We start from the raw sequence: 24,334 nt of genomic DNA on the forward strand, positions 1-24,334 counted from the left end.
ACGGATTCCGTTCGACTTCCAAGGTACGACTGTAGCATCTTCAATAGACAACATTTTTGAGTAATGGAAAACATTGTTACAGTTGTGGGGGGAAGTCTGTTCTGCAGTTAATCTTCCTTAATTTACATTTTCAGGGAAAGGGGCCATACAAATGCTGTCTCCTTCCCATCCGCTTCATCCAGCAAGGACAGTGTGAAAAGGATGTTTGAAACCCAAATATTCTCCCGTTGTAGGTGCCCATTTTTGCTAATGCTCCTACTATCACAAGAAACACAAGAAATGTTAATTAGCCAAAAGGTTAAGAGAGTAAAAAAATTATTTATTTGTACATAAGATACATGTTGTATTTCAATTTTGAAGAAATATTTGCTACTTAAAATAGTGGCCCAACTATTTAACAATTCAGCAAGATTTATATTCATAGTATTATCAGTATGTCTCCTTTAAATAATGATTTGAGTGGCTCATTACTACCCAACTTTATCGGCAAAGCCTGAAATGAAAGTTGCTGCGGTAACAGGCACTTTTTTTTTTTTAATAAAAAAAGAGCAATTCAGTAGCAGCAGTTTAGTAATTTCAGTCCATGAGAATCAGAAGAAATCCCCAGTTTGCCAGATTTTATTGCTGTTACACATTCCATATTTAAGTTTATTTCTGAATTTATTATTAAAATTGTAAATCTTAATTGTAAAAAAATTCCTGCTTAAGAGATAAATGTTGCTGCTCTCTTACAAAATGAGGTAGCTGTAAGATTAAGTGGTTACTTTTCCATTAGCATGTGGGTTAACAGCAGCAAACCGCATGTAATAAATATTCACGAGAGCGTATTTAGGCTTTCTCAGGAAAGAGATTGGGGGAAACTGTTGAATTGTTCCCTAGCTACTGTCTGCAGGCTCTAAACATGAGTAAGCACATAAGTAAACAACATATCCAGTTGGTTGTTTACTGAGGCTCAGTAGTAGTTTTATCCTTTCTGCATCAGATACGACCTGGGAATATTCTAACAAAATAAAATTCAAGGTTTTCCCATTTTCTGAACCAAACTCTAATTTTGATATCTGAAGGAGGGGAGGAATTCAGTATAAACCTGAACATAGACCTGATTTCAGAATCAATATAATACCTAGACAAAGGAAGTAAAGGTACCTGACCAGGAGATAATGGAAAAGTATTATTCATCTCTCAGTAGTACTGGAGTATTGGAGAAGGTCTCTTCATATGTTACAGTAAGACATTTACCCTCAATCTTGAAAAACTGGGCTAGCCAGCAGCCCAGATATTCACAGATAATAATATATTAAAAGTTAAAATAAAACCAAGAAAATAAACAAGATGCTGTGCTATTCCAAAGACAGCAGTAACAGCAATTTATAAATATGATTTATAATGAAACTTAAAAAAAAACTGGCTGGGAATCCTCCAAAATGAAGAAAAGTTTAGCAACTTGATAAGGGAGTGATAGTGACCAGGGGCACCTACACTGAAGGAAAGAGAATCTTGTTCAACCTACACCGCTTGATATTAAGACATTCACAGTGCAAATGGCCCCAAATACTTTGCAAGCATTCAGAATTATCAAGTGTTTAGGTCCTAAGAGTCGCTTTGTACAGGAATGATGAAGACCAAGAAAGCCAATGGAAGCAATCAGATACATCAGGGGCACCATTCATTCCATGGAGGGCAGGGGGGTATGGCTGAATAGCATCATCTGTTCGCCTGTTAGGAAAAACACAAGTTTCAGCAACCTCAATCCAAAGCATTGAATTTATTTATGAATTTATTAATGTTTACGTGAACTTTTAACGCAATCAGTTGTTCAAGGTAAGAAGCAAGTGGTCTCACTGAATTCTTGACTGCCCCCTGCTCCCACAAGATCAGGGATCTTGACTCACATTCTCTTCATCCCTGCATTGCAAGATCATGAGTAAACCATAGCAGGGCTGGCAAGTGTTTCTATGGAACTATAAATTTTCAGGTCGTGGCAACCTGCAAATGACTGAAGGTGGCAGCCAAAGGGTGTGCCTGAACACACCTTGTAATTCCTACCGCAGAGACAAAAGACAGTTGCAGGAGAACTGTATCTGTGTCTTGACTGACTAAACATCCCCCCCCCCCAAAAAAAGTTTCCTTGATGGGAGATAACACATTTGGAACCATATTGTGCCTTGAGAGCCAAGTGCAACAGAAGTGGCCAAATGGCATTCCAGAGTGGACATGCCTGTGCACACACTACACGTCTGCTCTCTCCTGCCTTCCCCTTTGGTCCCTGTGCCACTGCTGTCACCACCATCAATTATTTCTCTCACAAAAACTAAGGAGAGGTACATTTTAGCCCTCCAGATGCTATTAGTTATGCAATTTCTTACATGAGGTCCTGGGAAAGATTACAACAATTTAAAATTATATCAGTTAAAACAATTTGCACGCAGAAGAATAGGGTGGCTCCTAAAATAGCTTTCCAGTATGAAAGGCCAGGAGTGAGCTACATCTTCAGCATATGGGAAACTGTAATGAAGGTGCATATACATCTCTAGAGGGAGTAAATTCCACAGCTTAGGGGCTGCCACAGAATGCCCTCTTTGGGGCTGCTATCACCTGAACTTTGGTAGGGAGGAGCTCTCTTAATAACAGAGGGTCTAAGGAATGGGCAGCTCCCACCATCCCAGACTAAAAGCCATGTTTACTGTACCTGGTGGAAGTTAATAGTCAGCAGAGCAACAGGTTTTCAACCCCTGTTCTAGGCTGGATCTAGACACATCAAAGACACTTTCTCTAATGTAGGGTTTCCCAAACTTGGGTAACTAGCTGGTTTTGGAGTACAATTCCCATCATCCATGACCATTGGGTCCTGCTAGCTAGGGATGATGGGAGCTGTAGTCTAAAAACAGCTGTAGACTCGGAAACCCGGCCTAATGTATAGATGGATACTTAAGATAGATAGCAGGGCAAGGTTGGAGCTACTGGGTAAAAACCAGGCAACTCTGCAGAGCACATGGAGTCACCTAGCTTTCCCCAATCATATTGGGTGGAGCAGGCTAGAGATAATTGATTGGAGCAAAAGTTACGTCATTCCAGCCCCACATGATGTGGAGGAAGACCAAGTTTTCATTTCCCTTTTAAGAAAATGTTTAAACAAATTTGTCTATATAGAGCCAGTTCCCTGACTTCCATCTCTTGGCCGTGCTCTAGCATGATTGAAGCAAATTTGATACACACACACTGAACACCTTTGTCAGCACAGACAGAATTCTCTGCCCTTACAAATGAGCCAGGCCCCTGTCCACTTGTGGCAACCTGGACCTGCAATCCCTGCTTTGCTCCTCTTGTTACCAAGCAGCAGCTTGGCTGGCAGAAAAGGGCAGGGAAGGCTACCACTCCCCACCTCCCCCGCCTCTTGTCCATCAGCCCAGTGGCCATTTCATCATTACTGCAATGTATCTGACAACCACTAAAACCCACCTCGGTAAGTGCTATCAAAATATTTCAGAGAAGGTTACCTGCATATTTCTGTAAATCCAGTCTGCAAACACTGTCATGTTACCATAAACTCCAGGTCTGAATCTACTAGCACAGCCCGTTCCCCAACTTGTGTCACCCACTAACCACCACAAAGCATTCTTCTGAGTTACCAATGGTCCACCACTGTCACCCTAAAACAAGAGAGGAAACACATTCTACAGTTATACTCTATAAGTCACATGCAGAGTTTTCTATAGGAAAATTATAATCATTTTCTTTGCAACCCACAGTAAAGTTACTGCTGCTTTTAAACCATTTGTTCAACTACTGCAGAATGAAACTTCTTGCCTACTAATGAAGAGATCCATTGTGACTATATTATATGGGTTTTACAGCATTTGCATTGGCAACGTGCCATATATGAGCTACTTGTTTTGACCTGAAAAGGCTCTGACTGTCTAGACCCTGTATACCTAATTTATCTCCTTGTGTTTGCTCAAACGCTAGAAGCCAGGTGAGGAGCCCTGCTTAAAATTCCATTCATTTTACATAACTCCACTTGAGGAAGTCACTGGGACCCAACTCCTTTCTGGCTTCTCTTCTCCCACAACTTTCTCAATTGCCCATTACGTAGCTAAGAAATTTTGGTACCTGAATTTACTTCTACTTATCCCTTTCTCCTTCCTATCCCTCTTCCATTTCATATTTTGTTTTTGAGCTTGTAAGCCTAAGGGCAGGACCTGTGCAATTTACTTAACCACTGTATGCTACCTAGAATCATCATCTGCTATAATAGTCTCCTCAGTGGTGGCACCAATGTCATCTGGCAGGGAGCCCTACGCCTACAACGTCTGGCTAATACTAACTTTGCTGAAAGTAAGTAGCCCTTTAATAGTTATTGAATGGTTTTCAGAAGTTCTGTTTAGCTTTTAGGTAGGGAAAACATGTAGGAATAGGAAAATTGGAGGGGGCTGAGAGAGGTCACCCTCCGTCTGTAAAGGAAGTTCACCAAGGAAATGAGAAATGCTTTTAAATCAGTCAAACCTGTTTTTCCAATGAACTAATCACCATTATTTATTTGTATTAACATTTCTATGGTCACTTATCAATAAACACAATGGAAGACAGAAAAACTACCTCCTTTCCATAAACTCAGCCTATATTATTGGTATTATTAAAATGTGTAAATCGCCCTATACCCACAGGTCTCAGGGTGGTCTTACAGGCCAGATGTAAAACACTTTAAAAGCCTGGGTAAAGCACTGGGAAGACACTAATGAAAGTTCCATGGTGAGTCTCCCTGTGCCAAGACGTGACAACCAAAAGGCCCTGGTAGCCACCCACCTCACTTCGCTTGTTGAAGGCAGGTGTGGTGAGGCATATGTGGGACAAGGCAATCTCTCAGATAACCTGCTCCTAAGCCATTTAGGGCTTCATATGGCTAAACTAGCACTGTGACCACAAGAGCTCATGCTAGAATCTAAGCGCTGCTTTATCACTTAAAATAGAGAGACATTACCTGACAAGAATCCACCTTTCCTTCTATATATCCAGCACAGAACATGGTAGGCAAAATGAGTCCATTATAGATATACCTATCATTACATATAGCTGAGTCTATCAGAGGTACTATTGCTGCATTCAGTTCTTGTGAAGTGTTACCTAAGGTTGAAAAATAGGTGCAAAAACAACATATTAAGAGCCACTCAAATACAACCTACTAAAACTTTCAGCTGCAGAATGTTGACATAAAGGCAATGGACTCAGCAGTAAAAATGCAGTTCAATGGATTGACAAAGCACTGCAACTTGTCTCCAAATGTCTTTTTAAAAGCTGAATTAAACAAGACATTTCATATACATAAAACAAACTATTATCTGTTCCCCACTTTCCTGAGCAGCGAGAAACCCCAGGGGAAGTGCATAACTGCATTTTACTTCCTTTGGGGGGAGAACTCACTGGAGACTTATGCCGCATTATAATATTTAGATTTACAAATACAGTCGTACCTTGGAAGCTGAACAGAATCCATTCCGGAAATCCGTTCGACTTCCAAAACATTTGATAACCAAGACACGGCTTCCGAATGGCTGCAGGAGCTTCCTGCACACAATCAGAAGCCACGTCAGATTTTGGCTTCTAAAAAACATTCGCAAACCGGAACACTAACTTCTGGGTTTGCGGCTTCAACTCACAAGGCATTCGGCTTCCAAGGTTTGACTGTAGCAGCAGCACTGCTGAAAACAGATCCTGACACAAACTCTTCAGCATCTTGCGATGCCTTCCAGTTTCAGCTCACTCTGACTCTCCTTCTGAGTCTCAGACTGCAGCCTTTGTTGCTTTCCCTCAAATTTGGCACCGGAGATGTTGCTGAAGTGTTACTCTCACCTTCTCCAGCCAGAATGGCCAAGAGTCAGTGAGGATGTCGGCTATATGTAGTGCAGCAACAACTGTGTGTCACTTTCCTCAAAACATCTGGTGGCTTTTTCCATTTAGAACAAAACATAGGCAAATTGCTTCAAGTAATGGCTCAGGGTGACAAAAAGATTCATAGCAACAACAAACATGTATAGGGCATATATAAGGTGATATTGAGCTAACAATCTAGTTCCAACATAAAGAGTGACTTTTAACTGGGTCACTTTAGTTAATTTGTTGCAACCAAGCCAGTTATTTTAATATTTTTATAGCAGCAATTCCAAAGTGCCACGACATATAATTAAAGGAAAGCCCAGACTTTGATAGAAACCGATTTTACCTCTCTGGAATTTCGCTCCCCATCCAGATATCCAACATTGTTGCTCAGGCTGAAACATCATTCCAGGGTTGGGCAAACAAACTGGACTTATAAACTCTATGAGGCAAGAACATATTGCTAATCAGTAACTGTGCAGAAATGAGAATTTGATAGAGAGTTGCCAGAACAGCACTCTCAGCCCTTCTAACATGGAAGGTTGGGGGCTTTCATAGTACCTGATTTCTACTAGCACTCTAATTTCCTTGAGGAAATGAGCATTTTTGTTGATAAAAGTCACTGTATGGGAGCTATCAAGGCAAGAAACCTTTACCCACCAAAAACACACTTTTTGGCAGAAGTCTAGATGTGACTACGGTTGGAGACAAGTTAAGAGTAATAAAAGCAGCAACTCGCCTTACTTAATACTACATTTTTCAATAGATGAATAAATGATTAAGTTTAGTTAATTGGATTATGCTGAAAATATAAAAAATAAATGTAAGGAACCACAGAAAGGGGGGAGTTGAGTTTCGAAATGTTAACATGATTGCAAAATTACTGAAATGTATAAAATTGAAAATAATTTTAAAAATAAAAAACAACAACTATATTTTCCCCACCATCCCACAAACATGGAGGTTTGGGGGTGGAAGAGAGAAAGGAAATAAAAACTGACACTGCAGGTGTTTACATTATTTGGGGCACTGTGGATTTTCAACAGTATTTTGCATAGAATGCGGGGGGGGGGGCAACACAAGCAGAGGAAGCTCCCTGGTGTAAAGATTTGCACTCTGACATATGGATGGGGCCACTGGTGCCATGGGGGGGGGAGCTGGGTGTATGGGCACCCACAAAATTTATATTGTGGGTGCCCGGCAGTCATGTTGCACACGTGTGCGCTGCTCAGTCTCCACCCACCACAGCCTTACCTCGCTGGCTCTCTGACACTGTGGTGGCCTCCACAAAGACCCTTCACCATGGGCCTCTGCTGCAGTTCACTGTGGCCAAAGGCGTGCTTATGGGGTGCATCTGCGGCAGGCCTCAGTGGAGGCTGTTGCAGCACCAGAGAGCCAGTGGTGGTGGTGGTGGTGGTGGTGGTGGAAGAAGAAGAAGAAGAAGAAGAAGAAGAAGAAGAAGAGGAAGAGGAGTTTGGATTTGATATCCCGCTTTATCACTACCCGAAGGAGTCTCAAAGCAGCTAACATTCTCCTTTCCCTTCCTCCTCCACAACAAACACTCTGTGAGGTGAGTGGGGCTGAGAGACTTCAGAGAAGTGTGCCTAGCCCAGGGTCACCCAGCAGCTGCATGTGGAGGAGCGGAGATGCGAACCGGGTTCCCCAGATTACGAGCCTACCCCTCTTAACCACTACCACTACACCACACTGGAGAGTGGTAGTGGGTGGAGGCCCAGCTGCACACGCTCCACCGCCCCCACCCTGCTGATGCCATGACCACAGAGGCCTTGTGGCAAAGGCGGAGGCCCTGGCCCTGGCCCTGTCACCACAGCAGCGGTGGGTGAAGGCCAAGCTGTGTGCATGATGTGACACTTGCTTCTAAATAGGCAAAAAATCTTGCAAACTTACATTTGGTGCTTTGGTATAGTGGATTGGACTGGCTTGTTGCTACATTTTGAAATGTAAACATTTAGCTATTGCTGCTTAAAGTGTAGAAGTTAAACTTTAACTGTAGAAAGATGAACAGATTCTCCAATTTTCTATTAGGTTATCATCATACTCAATCTTTCATTTTAATCATTTTCAATGGCAGATCCTGGGGTCTTAAATTTTAGCAGTGCCCTGTGCAAACACCGAAATTTAGCACTCCCTGCCTCCTCTGCCTTCCATTCTACATAATAGTTGCGGCACCCCTGAGGCTCTGCATCCAGTGCAACTGAACTGGTCGTGCTCCCCTAAATCAGCCTCTGTTGTTTTGCACTGATCTGGTTCAATTAGTTTGATGCAATGTTGATTTTGATAGCTGCACTGAGCAGGTAATAGAAAGATAAAATATACATGCATATATACACAGGTAAATAGATAGGTACCATCTAAAGGTAGATGAGACTGTAACTTCATAAGGGCAACATCATTATTTTTAGTAGTTGAATCATAGTTTGGATGAGAAATTATTTTGGATACTCTGTAGCCCTTATGAGGACGCATTTCTTGCTGTTTCATGATCCCAGGATAAACTGTCCAGTCAAATGCATGAGAATATGCCCTAGGAAACAAAATGAAGGCTAACAATTATGATTTATTCTCAAGCATGATTCATGTTGCTGCAGCATCAACATCTAATATGCTAAGGTCTACTGTCAAGAAGGTAACATTCCTGGTTACAACCCTATATACCATATTTTTTGCCCTATAGGATACACTTTTTCCCCTCCAAAAATGAAGGGGAAATCTTGTGTGCGTCCTATGGGGCGAATACAGGCTTTCGCTGAAGCTTGGAGAGCGAGAGGGGTCGGTGTGCACCGACCCCTCTCGCTCTCCAGGCTTCAGGAAGCTATGAGCAAGCCTGGGGAGCCCGCGGGAGTTCCTGAAGGACTCCCTAGGCTGCGGATAGCAGCCTGCCGCCCGGCACGCAGGGTGCCCTGAAGCAGAGCACCCCGCGCTTCGGGCAGACATCGGCCAACCCCACAAGCTCAGGGGACAGCGGGGAGGCGCAGTGCCGCCATCCCGCTGTTCCCCGACCTGGTTTGGAGGCTGACACTGGGGAAAAGCGCGCTTCTCTCCAGTGCCAGCCCCACAAGCTCGGGGGACAGCGGGGAGGCAGAGCGCCGCCATACCGCTGTTCCCCGACCTGGTTTTGGGGGGGAAATAAAGGAAATTTCCCCCCCTTTATTTCCCCCCCAAAAAACTAGGTGCGTCCTATGGGACGGAGCGTCCTATGGGACGGAAAATACGGTAGATAGCAAAAGGCCATGTGTAGATACCAGGGATTAAGCCTTTTCTGTCAGTGTGTCTGCATTTGTTAGGACCTAGCAAAGAGGAGGAGAAAGGAGCAAAAAACCCCTCAAAAACCCTCAAGAACATTTGACCAAAAGGAGGAGAGTTCTCCTTAGCACACCAAACAGACACAATGCAGTCTAGGCGTTCCTTGAAAATTATTTCAAAAGGGCTAAAAATAAGTGCCAGATCCTACATCTATTCTGTTTAAAAATTGAAGGACAAAAATGGTTCCTAATAGTAAAAGTTTTAGTAACCAGAGCAATTATACATACAAAAAACAAAATCCCAAGGGACACATAATTTGGGAGAAATTGTTTGAGACTTACCCATCTACACAGTGAGCTGCAGTTACTATCCATTCAGGAGTGATAATGGACCCTCCACATAGATGAATCTTCTGTATATGAAGGCTGACTTGCCATGGCCACTCACCAGGGGAGGCAGCAGTTCCACCCACAATTCTGCTTCGAGGATTCCAAACTTTACTGGAAGTGCCACACGCTTTGTAAAAAATAGAGGAAACATAAGTAAAACATTCATAAGTAAACTATTCATAACATAAGTCACAGGATGTTTCCTGCCACCATTTATGACTCTCTCATGACAACAATATATGTATCCTGCCCTTCCTTTTAGGAGTTACCATAGCCATGTTGCCTACAGTCAGATTTACAGTCACTTAATATCAGTTCCTTAGAAATCAGGATCTCTATTTTATATTAATTCTTATTCATGATAACGGTGGCTTTATAACAATAGAACCCAGAATCTCCAAATGAAATAAGGTAAATGTATTTGGCCAATTTAATCATACCCCAGCCATATCAACATAAATTCATTTACTTACTTACTAGGATTCTTACAAGTCAGGCACAAGACAGAAAAGTTTAATTCAAATAAAAACAGAAAAAGTTAACTAAAAACTAAACAGCATTGCAACACTTACCTATACATCTCAGAGACACCATCTGTAGCGATGGACACTGATCGCTGTAACACAAATAGTATATATGTATTTGTACTATGTATGAAGGAGGAGGCTTCAACTTCACATGAACCTATACTCTACAACAGTGTGGAGGTAATCCTGCCACCAGATCTGCACACATTTTCTCATGTAAATCAGGAGCCTCCCTTCTGGCAGGGTACCAACTGGGCAGGAAGAAGCTGGACAATCAGCTCCACACGTACACCACATGTTCAAAACATATTGAAGTGGCTTCTACACTAATAGACTCCACAAGCGTAAAAGAGGGTATCAATCGTTAATTTACACAAATGTATGGTCCTCCTGCTCGGGCATTGTAGGGTGCTCCTCACAGCTCACCCCCCCCATATCCCCCCCCCCATTCACAGCAGAATAACCATTGCTGAAAGTAATTACCCAGCTCTTAATTCCAAGGCATATTCTCACACTGAAGGAGAGAGACTGGCACAACAATTGCTGCAAGCCACTGGGTACTGAGCACAGCTTTAAAATTTTGCAGTGGAGGGGAGAAAATTTCCAGGTTGGCATATTAAAGATCTGCTTCATTACATGTCCCACAATTTAAAGCAGCCTCCACATTTCAACTGCTAAACTGGACATGAATAGAAGTCAGTTGAGTACAACTCAAGGGCAGTATTCTTGAACTACAAACATTTGTCTTCTATATGCACAGAACAGGACTTGGTAAAATATGTTTGATGAGTTCAAATTCTATTAAATATGCTTAATGTCTTCAATTTCTATTAAGTAGAAGCTAGAGGCAGGGAAACTTAACAGGGGCTTAAAACATAATAATTGTTTATGCCAACAATCATTAAGTTCACCCCTACGACAACAGTTGTGCATTATAATGGCTCTGGGAGTCAAACACTTAAAAGTAGGCAAAAATTATAAAAGTATCACCTGTTATACAGTTTTTTATGCAAGTCTGTGTCCACAGCACTTTTATTCAACCTCATAAAGCTCCTAGAGTCAGTGATGAGTGGTAATGGATTGCTCCTGAAATATGTGTTCCTGTCAAAGATAGGATTCAAACATGTGCGCTTAACTATTTAAGCATGCATACACACAACACAATCAGCTTAAGCATTAATTATTTTTTTTAATGCCACTAGATATGAACTCCCTCTTCACCAGCTTTGAGCACTAACCAACAGTATCTGTTGCATTAGAGAGTTTTGCATCATGATGATTTTGGGAGCCATATCTATTTTCCCAGCACTTACATGAAACATTGTAAAGCTTGTTGAAAGATCTGGCACAGTGTGGAATTCAAATTTTGTTCCTCCTATCACCATTACTACACTCACTGCTATAATAAAAGTATTACTGCAAATATCAGTAATCAAGATACATGCAGCTGTGTTAGAAACGGAGAAGTGAAAGCTAGGAGCTAAATGGCACCTTAAACCTAAGTTACAGTGGTGCCTCGCAAGACGAAAATAATCCGTTCCACGAGTCTCTTCGTCTAGCGGTTTTTTCGTCTTGCGAAGCAACCCTATTAGCGGCTTAGCGCTATTAGCGGTTTAGCGGCTATTAAAGGCTTAGCGGCTAAAAGGCTATTAGCGGCTTAGCGGCTTAGAAAAAGGGGGGGCAAAGCGAAAAAAATCGCAAGAAATCGCAAGACGTTTCGTCTTGCGAAGCAAGCCCATAGGGAAATTCGTCTTGCGAAGCGCATCGAAAAAAGGAAAACCCTTTCGTCTAGCGGGTTTTTCGTCTTGCGAGGCATTCGTCTTGCGTGGCACCACTGTATAGGCGAAACACCAGAATGTTTAGGCACACTTTTTAATAACAATAAAAAGCTGAAAAGGAATGAACTGCAGCTAAAATATTATGTTCATTTTTCACATGGTCTAGTCCTTCCCCTCATTATATGGAAATTACTGCAGTCAAATTATTTCAGTCTATATTTGCTATAATTAAAATATCACTATACTTACGAGTTATATCCCAAATCCTCACAGGCAGTCTTTCCATGTTCATTATTCCAATCATCATAGCAAACACGGTACCATTTTTTGCTTTTAGATGAATAAACTTCCAGGAGAAAATCTGGCCCATAAAGCCTAACTAAAACAAAAATAGATTTTCTGATGACATACAAGACTCAGAACCATCAAATTTCAATAAGGAGATTACCTGGCTGACACATATATAGCAGTTGCTGCAACTCTGATTTTCCCTTTCTGCAAAAAGAAGCCAGGTGTTGCTAAAGGGTAGGTGGGAATTGCTGATAAGATTACAAACACTGGGCGGGGCCTCTGTGTGGATGTCTGTTGTAATTATCCAAACATGTAGAAGAGGGAGGGTTTTAATCAAAGAAAATCTTTAATATATATATTTAAAGAACAGGGATGGGGAAGCTGTGGTCCTTCAGATGTTATTGAACTCCCAAGTTCTTTCAGTATCAGCTGCTATGGTCAATGGTCAGGGACAGTGGGAAATGGGAATCCAAGAACAGTGGGCAGCCACAGGCTCCCCATCCCCAAGGCAGAGGTTATTTCCAACTTGTGGCTGATTACTTTACTTGGGAGACGACAAAATAAGTTTGTTGTTCTAGGATCACAAGCCACAGGCCAGCCATGGCCCTAGTATTCCCCTTACTGTACTTCTGTGCTTACTGTGCTAGGAGAATTTCAGCACAGGGGAAACCTCACCATAATTGAAGCAATGACTGCAGGTCAATGGCCAGTGTCCTGTGCGAGAAATCTTGAATGTCTCCAACAACTGCTACATAGAATCTAGCCGTAGATAATATTGGCTACCATTGACTATAGGCTGCCTAAAGAGGAGGAGCTTTCAATTATTTATTTATTTTTAAAAATAATTCACTGAATGCACTTACCACAACGATTTTCATCTTCACCATTAGGGCAATCTTTTACTCCATTGCACCACTGAGATGGTGACACACAAACTCCCAGAGTGCCACACCGTATCTTGGAGCCATAACAACTGTCTGTCACTGTAAAGAAACAAATCAGATTTAGGAATCTACTTCACTGGCAACAAAAAGAGCACCATGCTTCATGAGCAAAAGCATTTCAAATATGGGTGGGGAGAAAAGGAAGCAGGATGGACTAATGCTATCAGACGTTTGTGGCCATGACCATACATGTATGGTCCATAATTTAATAATTATGTGGTTGTTAAGAGGGCCAATGTGGGGAAGTGGTTAAGAATGTGTGTGGGACTAGGATCTGGGAGACCTGGGCTCAAATCCCCACTCAGTCATGATGCTCATTGTGTGACCTTGGGCCAGTCACAGTCTCTCAGCCTACCTAACCTATTTCACAGGCAAACATGTTGCAAGATATTTTAAGCTTCTATAAACACAAACAGATCCTTACCGAAAAACCAGATGAGAACACATGCTATTGCAGCTCCTATTAGCAGTATTGCAATGGCTAGAATGAGTAACAATATTTTCCTGAGTCCTGAAAATATATAGAGAGAAAACTATCATGAGTTGTAAGACTAGACAGTCTATTCCTAACCTACAGGTACATACCAGTTTAAAGAAAAGCAGCCCACCCAAAAAATAATAATCCATAACATCATTAATTCAATGAACTGCCCACCATTCTATTCTCCCTGCTACCCTCACCCCCCGCAAGGTACAACAATGGAAGTACAGTGGTACCTCGAGTTACATATGCTTCAGGTTACAGACTCCACTGACCCAGAAATAGTACCTCGGGTTAAGAACTTTGCTTCAGGATGAGAACAGAAATCGAGCAGCAGCGGCACAGTGGCAGCAGGAGGCCCCATTAGCTAAAGTGGTGCTTCAGGTTAAGAACAGTTTCAGGTTAAGAATGGACCTCCGGAACAAATTAAGTACTTAACCCGAGGTACCACTGTACAACCATGTGAACAATATTTAAACATATGAACAAATACAAAGAGGCTTTTTTGGAAACCTATACAACAGGTCTAATTACAGAAAATCTTGTTTTTTTAAAAAAAATAAAGCAAAGCTTACTTGGCGTGCAGATTTTTGTAGACTTTGGTTGTGCTATTGTTGGCACTGGAGTTGACTCATGAGTTGAAATTCTGGGGACGTAATGTGGCACTGATGGAGGATAATACGGAGGTGGGTATTGTGGATACATGTTATAGCCACCGAAGTATCTATGAGAAGCTGCATTTTCTGGCTGATAGGCAAAATTTTCATAATACGGAGGTGGCCTCTAAAAATCAGAAATAATCAGGTACAACAAAATCAGCACATGAATAAACAAATATTGTTTAGAAAGCACTGGAATACCAACATCTCTCACTTTGTAATAGTTCACTTAAGTGTCTATTTATTTGTTGCAATAGCTGTTGTCATTTGTCATCAGATTAATTTATCGCTGGTCCTTCTCCCTAACATCCCAGGGCAGGTTGCACCAATTTAAAACACAACATTAAAAACAGTTCTTAAAACCCAAGAAAGTCTTTAATTATTTTTTAAAGAAACAGTTTAAAACAACTTAATTTCATATCATTTATTATATTTCTAAAATATTTGTTTAAAAAAAGGTTAAAATAACTTATTTAATTTCTTATCATTTATTATATTTCTATGCTGCTTTTCACTCACATGAATCACAAAGTGGCTCACAAACAATGAAAAACAACAATATAATAGAACATCACAAATAAAACATAAACCATACAGAATAATTAACAAAGCATCAGTAAAACAATCACAAATCATCAGTAAATTTCATATATCTATAAACCAAGACCTTGCATTTTAGATAACTTAAAATGGCAGACAGCCACTATGTATGAAAGCTCAGCTTGGCTGCTGCCACCTGTTCACCCATGGAGCATGTCTGAAGGCCTGGTGGAATATGCTGAGGGGTGCTGCCTGCTGCTAAATCAGTGATAGCAGCAGAGAAAACATGTGATGGTCCCCATGACTGCCACAAGCAGTGCTGGGTCTGCCCTGGCTACTATGTTCACTGTCAATTGTCAAACCCAATGTTGATGATTTCAGCAGCATTTGCCCCCGCACCCAAGGGCTGCCTTATGTAGTGGCTACCCACAAATGATGTTTTCTACTGTGCTGCATTGATAAGGTTCCAATGCTTATAGCATTCTATAAGCATTTTGGCACTATAGCAGAACAAAGTCTGTTACAAATCCAGCCCGCTTCTTAGGCTTCCACTAGATTCACCATGGGATGTGTGCTGTTGCTATCTGGCAAGCGTGAAAGCACAGCTAGGGCAGGGATGGGACAGGGTGGAGCAGGGTGGAGCTATCATGTCAACAGCTGCACAATGTTACCCACCATATTCCCAGGTCCTAGTTGGGGGAGGAAGGGTGGAGGTCCACAATGTCCCAACAAGGGTTCTGACAGGCTTTTCACAGGCAGGCTCATGGGTCGCTGCTGTGCTGAGCTAAACGAGGCCCCATCAAACACAGTTTTTTATTTGGCTAGCAAAACCAGGCCAAAATTATGGACCTGTCCCCACTTGCTAGAAGAATTGAGATGAACTTTAGATGAGCAAGCACCAGCAACTGTTTGCACCATTAAAGTTCAAAATGCTTTTTGGCAGATTTACACGCAATACTTTCCTGTTGGTTTTCCAACTGCCATAATATTGTTTAAAAAAAGATCAGATCCTAGATTTAAGACAAAAGTGTGACGTGGAGACGTTATTTTCAATAAGCATAAATTAAGGTTCATTTATAATAAGATTTGCCATCTCTTTTTTTCTGAAAACACTTTTACAAATCACCACAAATGGCATGCTATCTTTGAAAGATATTCACTTACTGAATCAGACTCCATCTTGATTTTCAGCAATTCGTCTTTTGCAAGTTTCAGACAAACCTATAAACAGAGAAAATTACTTTCTCAATTATAAGATGCACTAAAGTTTTGAAGCAAGTAACTGTGGTTACAATCCACAGACACAGACACGCACACACACACTCACTCTGCCTGGGAGTAAGTCCTACTAAACTCAATAAGGAGGGGAGATGTTTGCTTCCTTTGGGCTATAGTCTGTCCTGTCGTAGTATATCATGCATGCTCAAGGTAAGAGTGAATTTGTTGTTACATTTGAATGGCTGTCATCTCAGTAGACATTACAGGATGGTACTGCAATGCCTTACAATTCACTCCTGCAGAGGACACTCACACTTTACCCATCAATCCAACTTTGTTATACTGTAATAATAAAGTATTGAGGCAGCCTCTTTCAAATGTCCATTAATTGTCCATTATTATGTTTTTATATTTGCTGGAAGCCACCTAAAGTGGTTGGGTGGGGTATGAATTATTAATTATTAATTATATTTTTGTTGTTGTTGTTGTTGTTGTTGTTGTTGTTGTTGTTGTTGTTGTTATCATTATTATTTCTGCCAGCAACCTGCTTCTAGCTTCCAGCTCTTACACACCTCAACTCTGGCTTTTGTCCGTCTAACAACCAGTTATAGCAGGCCCCTACCCATCTGCTCTCTGGCACAGAGCCACTTCCTCTGTTACCTTAACAACTCATAACAACTCATATTTAGGTGGCCATTACCAAGAAGGTGGTCTGGCTAGTTCAACAACTGAATCCTTGCTGATTCAGGAATTATAAATTATACAGCCTAAAAGGCAAAACTCACGCCATTCCTTTTGTTAAATGGGTGAAATTCCAACGCCTTGAACAAATAACACTTTACATAAATTGTTTAAGAACATAGCCATAATTTATTTGCCCTGAACACCAGTTGGTTAGTCATCTATGTATGTGTTCCTGCTCTTTCACTATGCTTGTGGTTTTTTTTGACAGCCATTCAAATGTAACAACAAATTCACTCTTACCTTGAGCATGCATGATATACTACGACAGGACAGACTATAGCCCAAAGGAAGCAAACATCTCCCCTCCAAAATTTGCCCCAAGTGCAGCACTGGTTTAAGTATGCTCCTGGACTGACCCCTTTTAACAGACACCTACCTACCCATGTGCATGATACCGAGAAGCACACATACCTTTTTGTGTGGGGGAGTCTACAATTCAAAGATATCTGTGTTTCCAGCCTTAATTGTTTTTATTAAATTGCAAGGAGGATCTGTCATAAAATGCTGTGCTGTGAAGTTCTTCTGTTCAGGTTCCCTAACCAATCATGCCATTTTCCAGAATCCTCTATCCCATCTTTTCCCCAGCATTTTTCAATTTCTCTTCCTTCCACTGCAGCCAGTCTACCATCAGCTCTAGCCTCCAGCTGATTCCCCCCCCCATATATAGAAAAAAGATTCCCCACCACTAGTGTATAGAATCACAGCATATCAATCAAAATTTTAGTCCCACTGATTTTAGGCTTAAATCCTACCTACTTCTGCATTGCTAGTTTGAATTTAACCCCACGTATTCTTCCCATGTCAACTATGTTGCACTAAAGGAGAGAAAAAGTAATACAATGCAAACTTTCTGTTTCCTACAAAAACCAGTAAACAAGCTGGGAAAGCTTCTCAACTTACAGTATACACAAGCTTATTATTTATCACGGATACATTCATCACCAAGTTTGTTTGTTGAGATCTTTCTAGATACTTCCCTTTTGAGTCAGCAACATGTATTCAGGTCAGTAATTTATAGTTCTAAGTATAAAGCTTCAATTTACAAAAGAACATACAAGGAAGTATAAATTAAAGCCAAACCAGTGAAATGATTACGTGGCACAAGATTAGATGCCTGGAAGTAAAAATCAAAATAAGACTAGTACCACCTTTAAATTACTCAGTAATGATCCTTTTCCAGTCATGCAGCTTTTAAATTCATATAGTGAACACACCAGGGAAATTCCAATACTGTACTACAACTATTCCACCAAAGACTTGGACTACATACAATTCTCAAAGTCACCATAGAGCCTTTTCAAGCTGCAGCAAGATTGTTCCAGATTAACAGAGGAGAGCCAAAATGGTTCATGTACCGTAAAAAAGGGTTGCAGATATAATCCCTGGTAAACCCATGTAAGTCTGGGAAAGGCTCCTATCCTGCCTGAAACCTTGGAGAGCTGCTACCAAATGGTCTCTTATGGCTTCTGTGAGAAAGAAGGCATACATAGAGCAACGAAGAGTAGGCACTCTTGGCAGACAATAGCTTTGTTAGTCTAGAGTTAAATAAAGTACCTGTCCTTGTGGAAGTTAAAAGGAGCAGGAAAAGCATTGAAAGAGGAGTTTGCTGAAGCAACTGAAACAGCAGGTGGGTGTCCATCACTAGAATTATTATAATATTTATTGTTATATATTCAATTTATTACACGTCCTTCGCCATCAGGTCCCAAAATGAGTTATGATAATTTAAAACTCAATATTAAAAACAGGAATATATGCAAAGCTGATGCTGGTAACTTCCAATAACTTTAAAAAAAAAAAATCACATCCCAAGCTTGTTCTCAAACAGCACACAGCTGGATTTCCTGCAACTCTGATGAAGAACCTAACTATTCTCAGCACACAATATCAAGAAATCCACACTATACCATCATGTACTCTCATTACTAGGTAGCAAGACAAAGGTAAAATATTCTGTATTTGTTTAACAAAAAAGACAGTTCTATTTGCTGGCAATTGTACATTTCTGGCTCATCTGACCAAGTGGTATCAGTTACGTTGAAATCAAATACCCAAAAGATGTCTCAGTTCAAGGCTACGTTACCCTGGACCAGAAATGTTATGAACTCAGTGCTCACTTAGCGTATCATGCCTTCCCAGCTGGTGCATCAACCATTTTTAGTAGCAGATAACATGGTGTGGCAGGTCATATGGTCTGAACTTATTTCAATCAGAAGAAAACCACTTTCTTTAGCACCCTTCTCAGAAGAACTAGATTTTTTCCATCAAGTACTTACAGCTAGACAGAGCATGTATCCCAACAGTTTTTACATCATTTTCAGGGGGGGGGGGGAGAGCTCATTGAATCAGATAGCCATCAACCTGCTGTAGTTAATAGCACAGAGGTCTCTTTTTTTCATTTAAGGTATTGTTTAGCACACTCACCTTCATGCTTTCCAAAAGTGCTTTTTGAAGCAATATTCTATTTAGATATGAGGCTGTGTGGCTATAACATGCCATTCAGGCAGGGGCAGGGCTTTAAACATCACGTACCAGCACAGGGATGTGGAAGTGTTCCAAATAATGCTAACTTATAAAAGGACTTTTAAGGCAGTTTTCTGGTGGCCAGTAGAAGGCTCAGGAATTAAATTAAATGGAAGAATTGGTATAACAGGAAAGCTTTCATGCAGAATAGAAACAGCATCTATCACCTGATTTGTTCTTCGTAGATATACACCACAGTATGCAAGGTGTGCATACGAAGAATGTACTGCTTGCTTATTTTGCACTGGAAAAGTTCAACACTGAGTGTCATTAGTAAAAAGTCAGGACAAATATTTAGCACAACTACATCTCCAATTCATATATGAAAATTAGCAACTTTATTAGGTTGCTGCAGAGAGGGAACGTTTTCAAAATTAAACATTATCTTGAGTATGACTGAATCCATTTGTTTAAAGTTCTATGGTGAAATTTACATGGACTGATGTAATATGGAAATTCATTTGTACCTTTGAAACCCAAAGACCTGCAATTTTATGTTTGTTTGCATGAGAAGTTTTAACATCATAACCAGTTGCACCTGAATGCTTGGAAAATTCATAACACAATAGATGCAATGTTACATTTAATTTACTGTGAGTTACACTACATATGATAATTTAACAGAATGTCAAACTTATTTTGAATGCATAATTGGAACATTAAGGAAAAACTAGTCTAACATTTGGAATATCAGTAGTTAATAAATGTCTGGGGTTGAAAAGAATAATAGCTAATATTAACAGAATCTGAGGAACCTTTCATTATTATATGAATATTTTATTTTAAAGTGTTTATAAACCACTTAATAATTTTAAAATCTCTTAAGCATTGAATGAATGACATGTTCCTATATTGGACAGATAATTAAAATTAGAATCCTTTATTTTTTGCTGTTGACACATTATGCTACAAATAGAGATGATACATGTATAAGCTACTTAGGTTTATTTTAACGAAGCAAAGAAACAGCTTTTTTCAACCTCTCTTTTTTGGCTTGAGAGAGAAGTCATTTCCCCTCTATGGAATTTCCACTATGCAGTCTAACCATGTTTATTCACCACAGTCTCCAAGTTCAATGGAGCTTACTCCCAGGTAAGCATGCATGGCACTGCAGTCTCAATTGTAACTGTACTGTCTCTCCACCTTAATTCATAATATCTCGGACACCCGTTTCCCTTGAAGCATAATTTATAAAGCACCAGATGTCACACAGTAGCAGGAAGACAATAAAATAAAATATTTTGTTACATGTGCTACTGGTAGATAGGAGATCATAAAGTCTGCTCCATAGTTTCCATCTGCTTCTTAGTACTGGAAAACTGGAGATTTAGGTTCTCTTACACATATCACACTTCAGAAGGATACAAAACCATGAGGACAGCATGTCTGTGTTATGTGTACATTAACTGCACACATAACTTGGTTTTCCTGCCCTCGTTGTTATTATACAGTATACCCAGGGGATACTTTTAAACTTCTCTGATGTCACTTTGTATCAACAATGCTGACACCCCACTCAACTGTAATTTTCAAAGCACATAGCAAAATATTTTTGAACTTGTATTGTATCAGCTACTGAAGATCACTCAGTTAACACCAATTCAGCATATGATTGTTCCTAATACAGGCAACTTTAGTGACGGAGTGCTATTAACAAACAAGGATTATAAGCAAGTATTCAAAGTGATTCGTATGCCTTATGGTCAATAGGCATTTGCTGTAAACCTGCCCTCCTGGTAGGTCAGTCTCATCCTAACACAGACCCACTGCAGATGAGGAGCTGAGCTGGAGTCTGCACAGAGCTTTAATAAGGTAACTTAGTGCAATCCTAACCATGTCTACTCAAAAGTAAGTCCGACTGAATTCAATGGGGCTTACTCTGCAGGTAAGTGGGGTTAGAATTGTAGCCCTAGTGCATTTGTGAATGGCAATTCCCCAACTCTTCATCTTTAGCCTATAGCACTATAGTGGTTCAACTGCAGAAGCAAGAAAGATTAAAATAAACTTAGAAATGGAATGTATTCTACAGAAAAAGAGAAACCGTTTCAATAATGAAGTTCCTGGAACAGGACCATAGAATACAAAGTTAGTATTAAGGTTTCTGTGTCTTTAAATGCTGCTATGGTGAGCAGATGTTTAAAGGCTGAAATTCTTCCCAGGCTGAAAATTCAGATAGGAAAAAAGTTCCACCTGAAGCAATTTTGCTTATCACATAGTTGCTGGTAGGAAAACAATCCTGCCAGACAAAGCTGGTAACCCTATCAGGCAGAAGGAACTGCTTATTCATAAAGTGCTTTCAGCCTTTGAAGGCAGAGGAAAACCCCATCTCACCCAAGAAATTTGCTTCTAGGGAAATCTAAACTACAGTACAGCCTTTCCCTTTATCACGTCCTTTTCCCCTTAGTACTTAAAAGAAAGGAACAATCCCATATCCCTTAGAAACAGCACAATATGAGAAAACAAAAAAGGACCAATAAGACAATTCTGCACATGAATTTCTGTTTCTGCTCAAATAGCTGAAGTACATCGTTCAAAGCCTCAGCGAAAATGGCCTTTTAAAACTCTTGAGCTCCCCACCACCACCACCTCCCACAATAGAATGGACAGCCCAATCCTCAAACAATTTAGGATGATGCTTCAAACCACTTTAGACATGCAGAACCCTGAACTCAAGTGTAACTACTGCAGCTTAGTTTCTCAATCTGCCTGTGACAGTGCAGTATAAGTCAAGAACATACGGTAATTTTCATTTTATTTCCTTCACTGCCAGCAGAACAGTTTAAAGATAGCATTTTAAGCTGAGGACAGTAACCTTTGTTCCACTAAGGTCAGTGTAACTCAACCCATTTAGATGCAAATATGTGCTGGTTTGGGTAGTTTGCAGAAATGTAACCTGAATCCTTTACTGGAAATGAGGCCCATAAAAACTGCCCAAATGTGATCTCTAATCTACAAGGAATGAGCACACAAATTATAGATTTGGACCATGTGATAGTTTTGCGTAGCCAGTAACTACCAAACAGATAGTTTAAAAAGCAGCAATTAAGAGAACTCAGATTAATGGGCATTTCATTTCACATACCCAGCTACCCTGAAGTAATGACACACACCTTCAGTTTGTAAGCTTTCCTCCTCAAATCAGCACAAAGTCTCATATGTAGATATGGTTGCACAATGTTGTTTTTCAAAATCACTGCTTCCACAGAACAAGCGAACTTCTCTCATATTTACCACCACTTTGAAGACACTACAGCTGCTGGGTTACTCCATATTTAGTGCCTAATGTGTGCAAGGTGCTACTGCACAAAAAAGGAAGTGTCATGGATCTACCCAGGGCCCATTAATCAAGCTCAAATCAGCTGCTACATCCCACTTAAGAGCCATCTAGGAACCACATGTATAAGCAGTTCTGATTTTTTCACTGGAAGATTGAGCTAAAAATGTAGTGTTGTAATCAAGTATGTGAGACTGGGGCCAGGGAGCCCCAAACTCCCACTTAGCCTTCAAGCTGTCTGGGTGACCTTGGGCAGTCACCATCTCTCAGCCTAACCTAACTTAGGTGGATGTTGTGAGGGTAAAATGGATAGAGTGTTAACCAAATATGGTGGCCTGGGCTCCTTGAGGAAAGGATCTAATAAAAAGGGAATTATCAACAACAAAAATAGCTCAGATGAAATTCTGTTGTATAATAAGTTTCCAGACTCTATGGAAAAGTGCTGGACAGAAGATGGAGCAGGATCTGCTCCAGGCAGCTTGGAGGATTTGGTGAGGATTTCATACTTCCTGTTTAACAAAGGCACCAGCAAAGTTACCCCCCACAATTCTTCTGCTAAAATAAAGTATGGGGTGTGTGTGGAATAAATGTAACATCTGTGTGTGGAATAAATGAACTCTTGGGCCTGGGAATTCTTTAACTTGTACACTTTTCGTACCTGATTCTAGGTAGTGGATCCCAGGCGGATCCTGCAAGTATTGAGGCCACCCATGCCTGCTTAGAAAGAGATCCTATCGATGCACATCTTTAGCAGCCTCTGCAGATCACTTTTATCCATCCTATGGTGGGAAACGTCCCGGTAAGGCTGGATACAAGGTAAGTCATTTTTAGAATATAGAATATCATCCACACGACCGAAATCTCTGTAGTCCAAACCGACGTCTTAACAATAAGGAAACAGCAGGTGTTTCGGCAGAGGTATGGTGCCAAGGTCATTCAGATCAAACATACAGGAAACACCACCACCACGTCCTGACTTTTAAAATAAACTGGTGATATGGCCAAGCTTCCATGCCTATGTCTCCTACCCCGCTTCCCCCTCCACTCCATTACCTTTTTTTAAGCCCCCCTACCCCGATTTTGGTTTGAAAAGAATCCGGATTTGTGCATAAAGGGCACGACCGCCTCTCCTAGCGGGGTTTCTGTTCGTTTTCTCGCCACAGAAACGGCAACGAATGGAAGCCAACGAAACACTCTTCCAGTTAACAGCTTATAGTTTAATAAGCATATGCTTCTATAAAAGAGGGGGGCACTTCCGCGTACTAAAAACAAAAAACAGGCGGGCTCGGCCGCTATTGCGAGGACGCCGTCCTGGCGAATCGCTCCCTCCGCCTCAGCGCCTCCACCCCACCCGCGTCTCCCTCGCCCAGAGAATTAAAACTCTCGCGCTCACCTGAGGCGACGGGCTGCGCCTTCTCCGGGCGCCCCGATGCTCAGCTTCAGCCCAGGCGCAGCAGGGCGGCTTTTTCCTTCGCCCAGGGACACGCTATTCCGCCTTCCTCCCTTTCTCCGCGCCACTCCCGCCGCGCGCTCGTCTCCCGCGAGGTGAAAGAACAGCAAAAGTCCCCGCGCGCCGAGTCAGGGCGCGGATGAGAGGGAGAGAGGGAGAGCTGCGCGGACTTGGCGAGAGAGACCTGCGTTCCACCGCTACGGGAGAGCGGCCTGGCGGCGAGGGGGAAGAGTCGTCCGTTTCCTGTGGGCTCGCTGCTCTCTCGCTTTATCTCTTCACCCTCAGAGGCGGGATTGACGGGCTGTTATTCACCTGCAGGCGCGGAGGGAGGGAGCGGGGCGGGCAGTGGGGCGGCGAGCGTCGCCAGCGCCGCCGCCGCCG

General features: G+C 41.4%; 1 protein-coding gene across 3 annotated transcripts; it reads right to left on the reverse strand.

The window, feature by feature from the left end:
- Positions 1-298: 298 nt before the first annotated feature.
- Positions 299-24,303, reverse strand: TMPRSS2 (transmembrane serine protease 2). Of its 3 annotated transcripts, XM_081004454.1 has the most exons (14): positions 23,897-24,299; positions 15,909-15,965; positions 14,121-14,328; positions 13,489-13,575; positions 12,984-13,103; positions 12,079-12,208; positions 11,042-11,152; positions 10,097-10,140; positions 9,477-9,651; positions 8,241-8,416; positions 6,218-6,313; positions 4,979-5,121; positions 3,498-3,650; positions 299-1,716 (listed from the first exon to the last, which is right to left on the reverse strand). In XM_081004454.1, exons 2-14 carry the CDS (start codon positions 15,921-15,923, stop codon positions 1,705-1,707), a joined length of 1,470 nt encoding a protein of 489 aa, XP_080860580.1. In that variant the 5' UTR covers positions 15,924-15,965; positions 23,897-24,299; the 3' UTR covers positions 299-1,704. The 3 variants fall into 3 exon arrangements, with proteins under 3 accessions (XP_080860580.1, XP_080860579.1, XP_080860578.1); XM_081004453.1 differs by lacking the exon at positions 299-1,716 and having other exon boundaries at positions 1,724-3,650; positions 23,907-24,303; XM_081004452.1 differs by lacking the exon at positions 299-1,716 and having other exon boundaries at positions 1,724-3,650; positions 23,897-24,303.
- Between the last annotated feature and the right edge of the window lie 31 nt (positions 24,304-24,334).

Source organism: Podarcis pityusensis, assembly GCF_964106645.2.
Source record: "Podarcis pityusensis genome assembly, chromosome: 4".
NCBI classification, from domain to species: Eukaryota; Metazoa; Chordata; class Lepidosauria; order Squamata; family Lacertidae; genus Podarcis; species Podarcis pityusensis.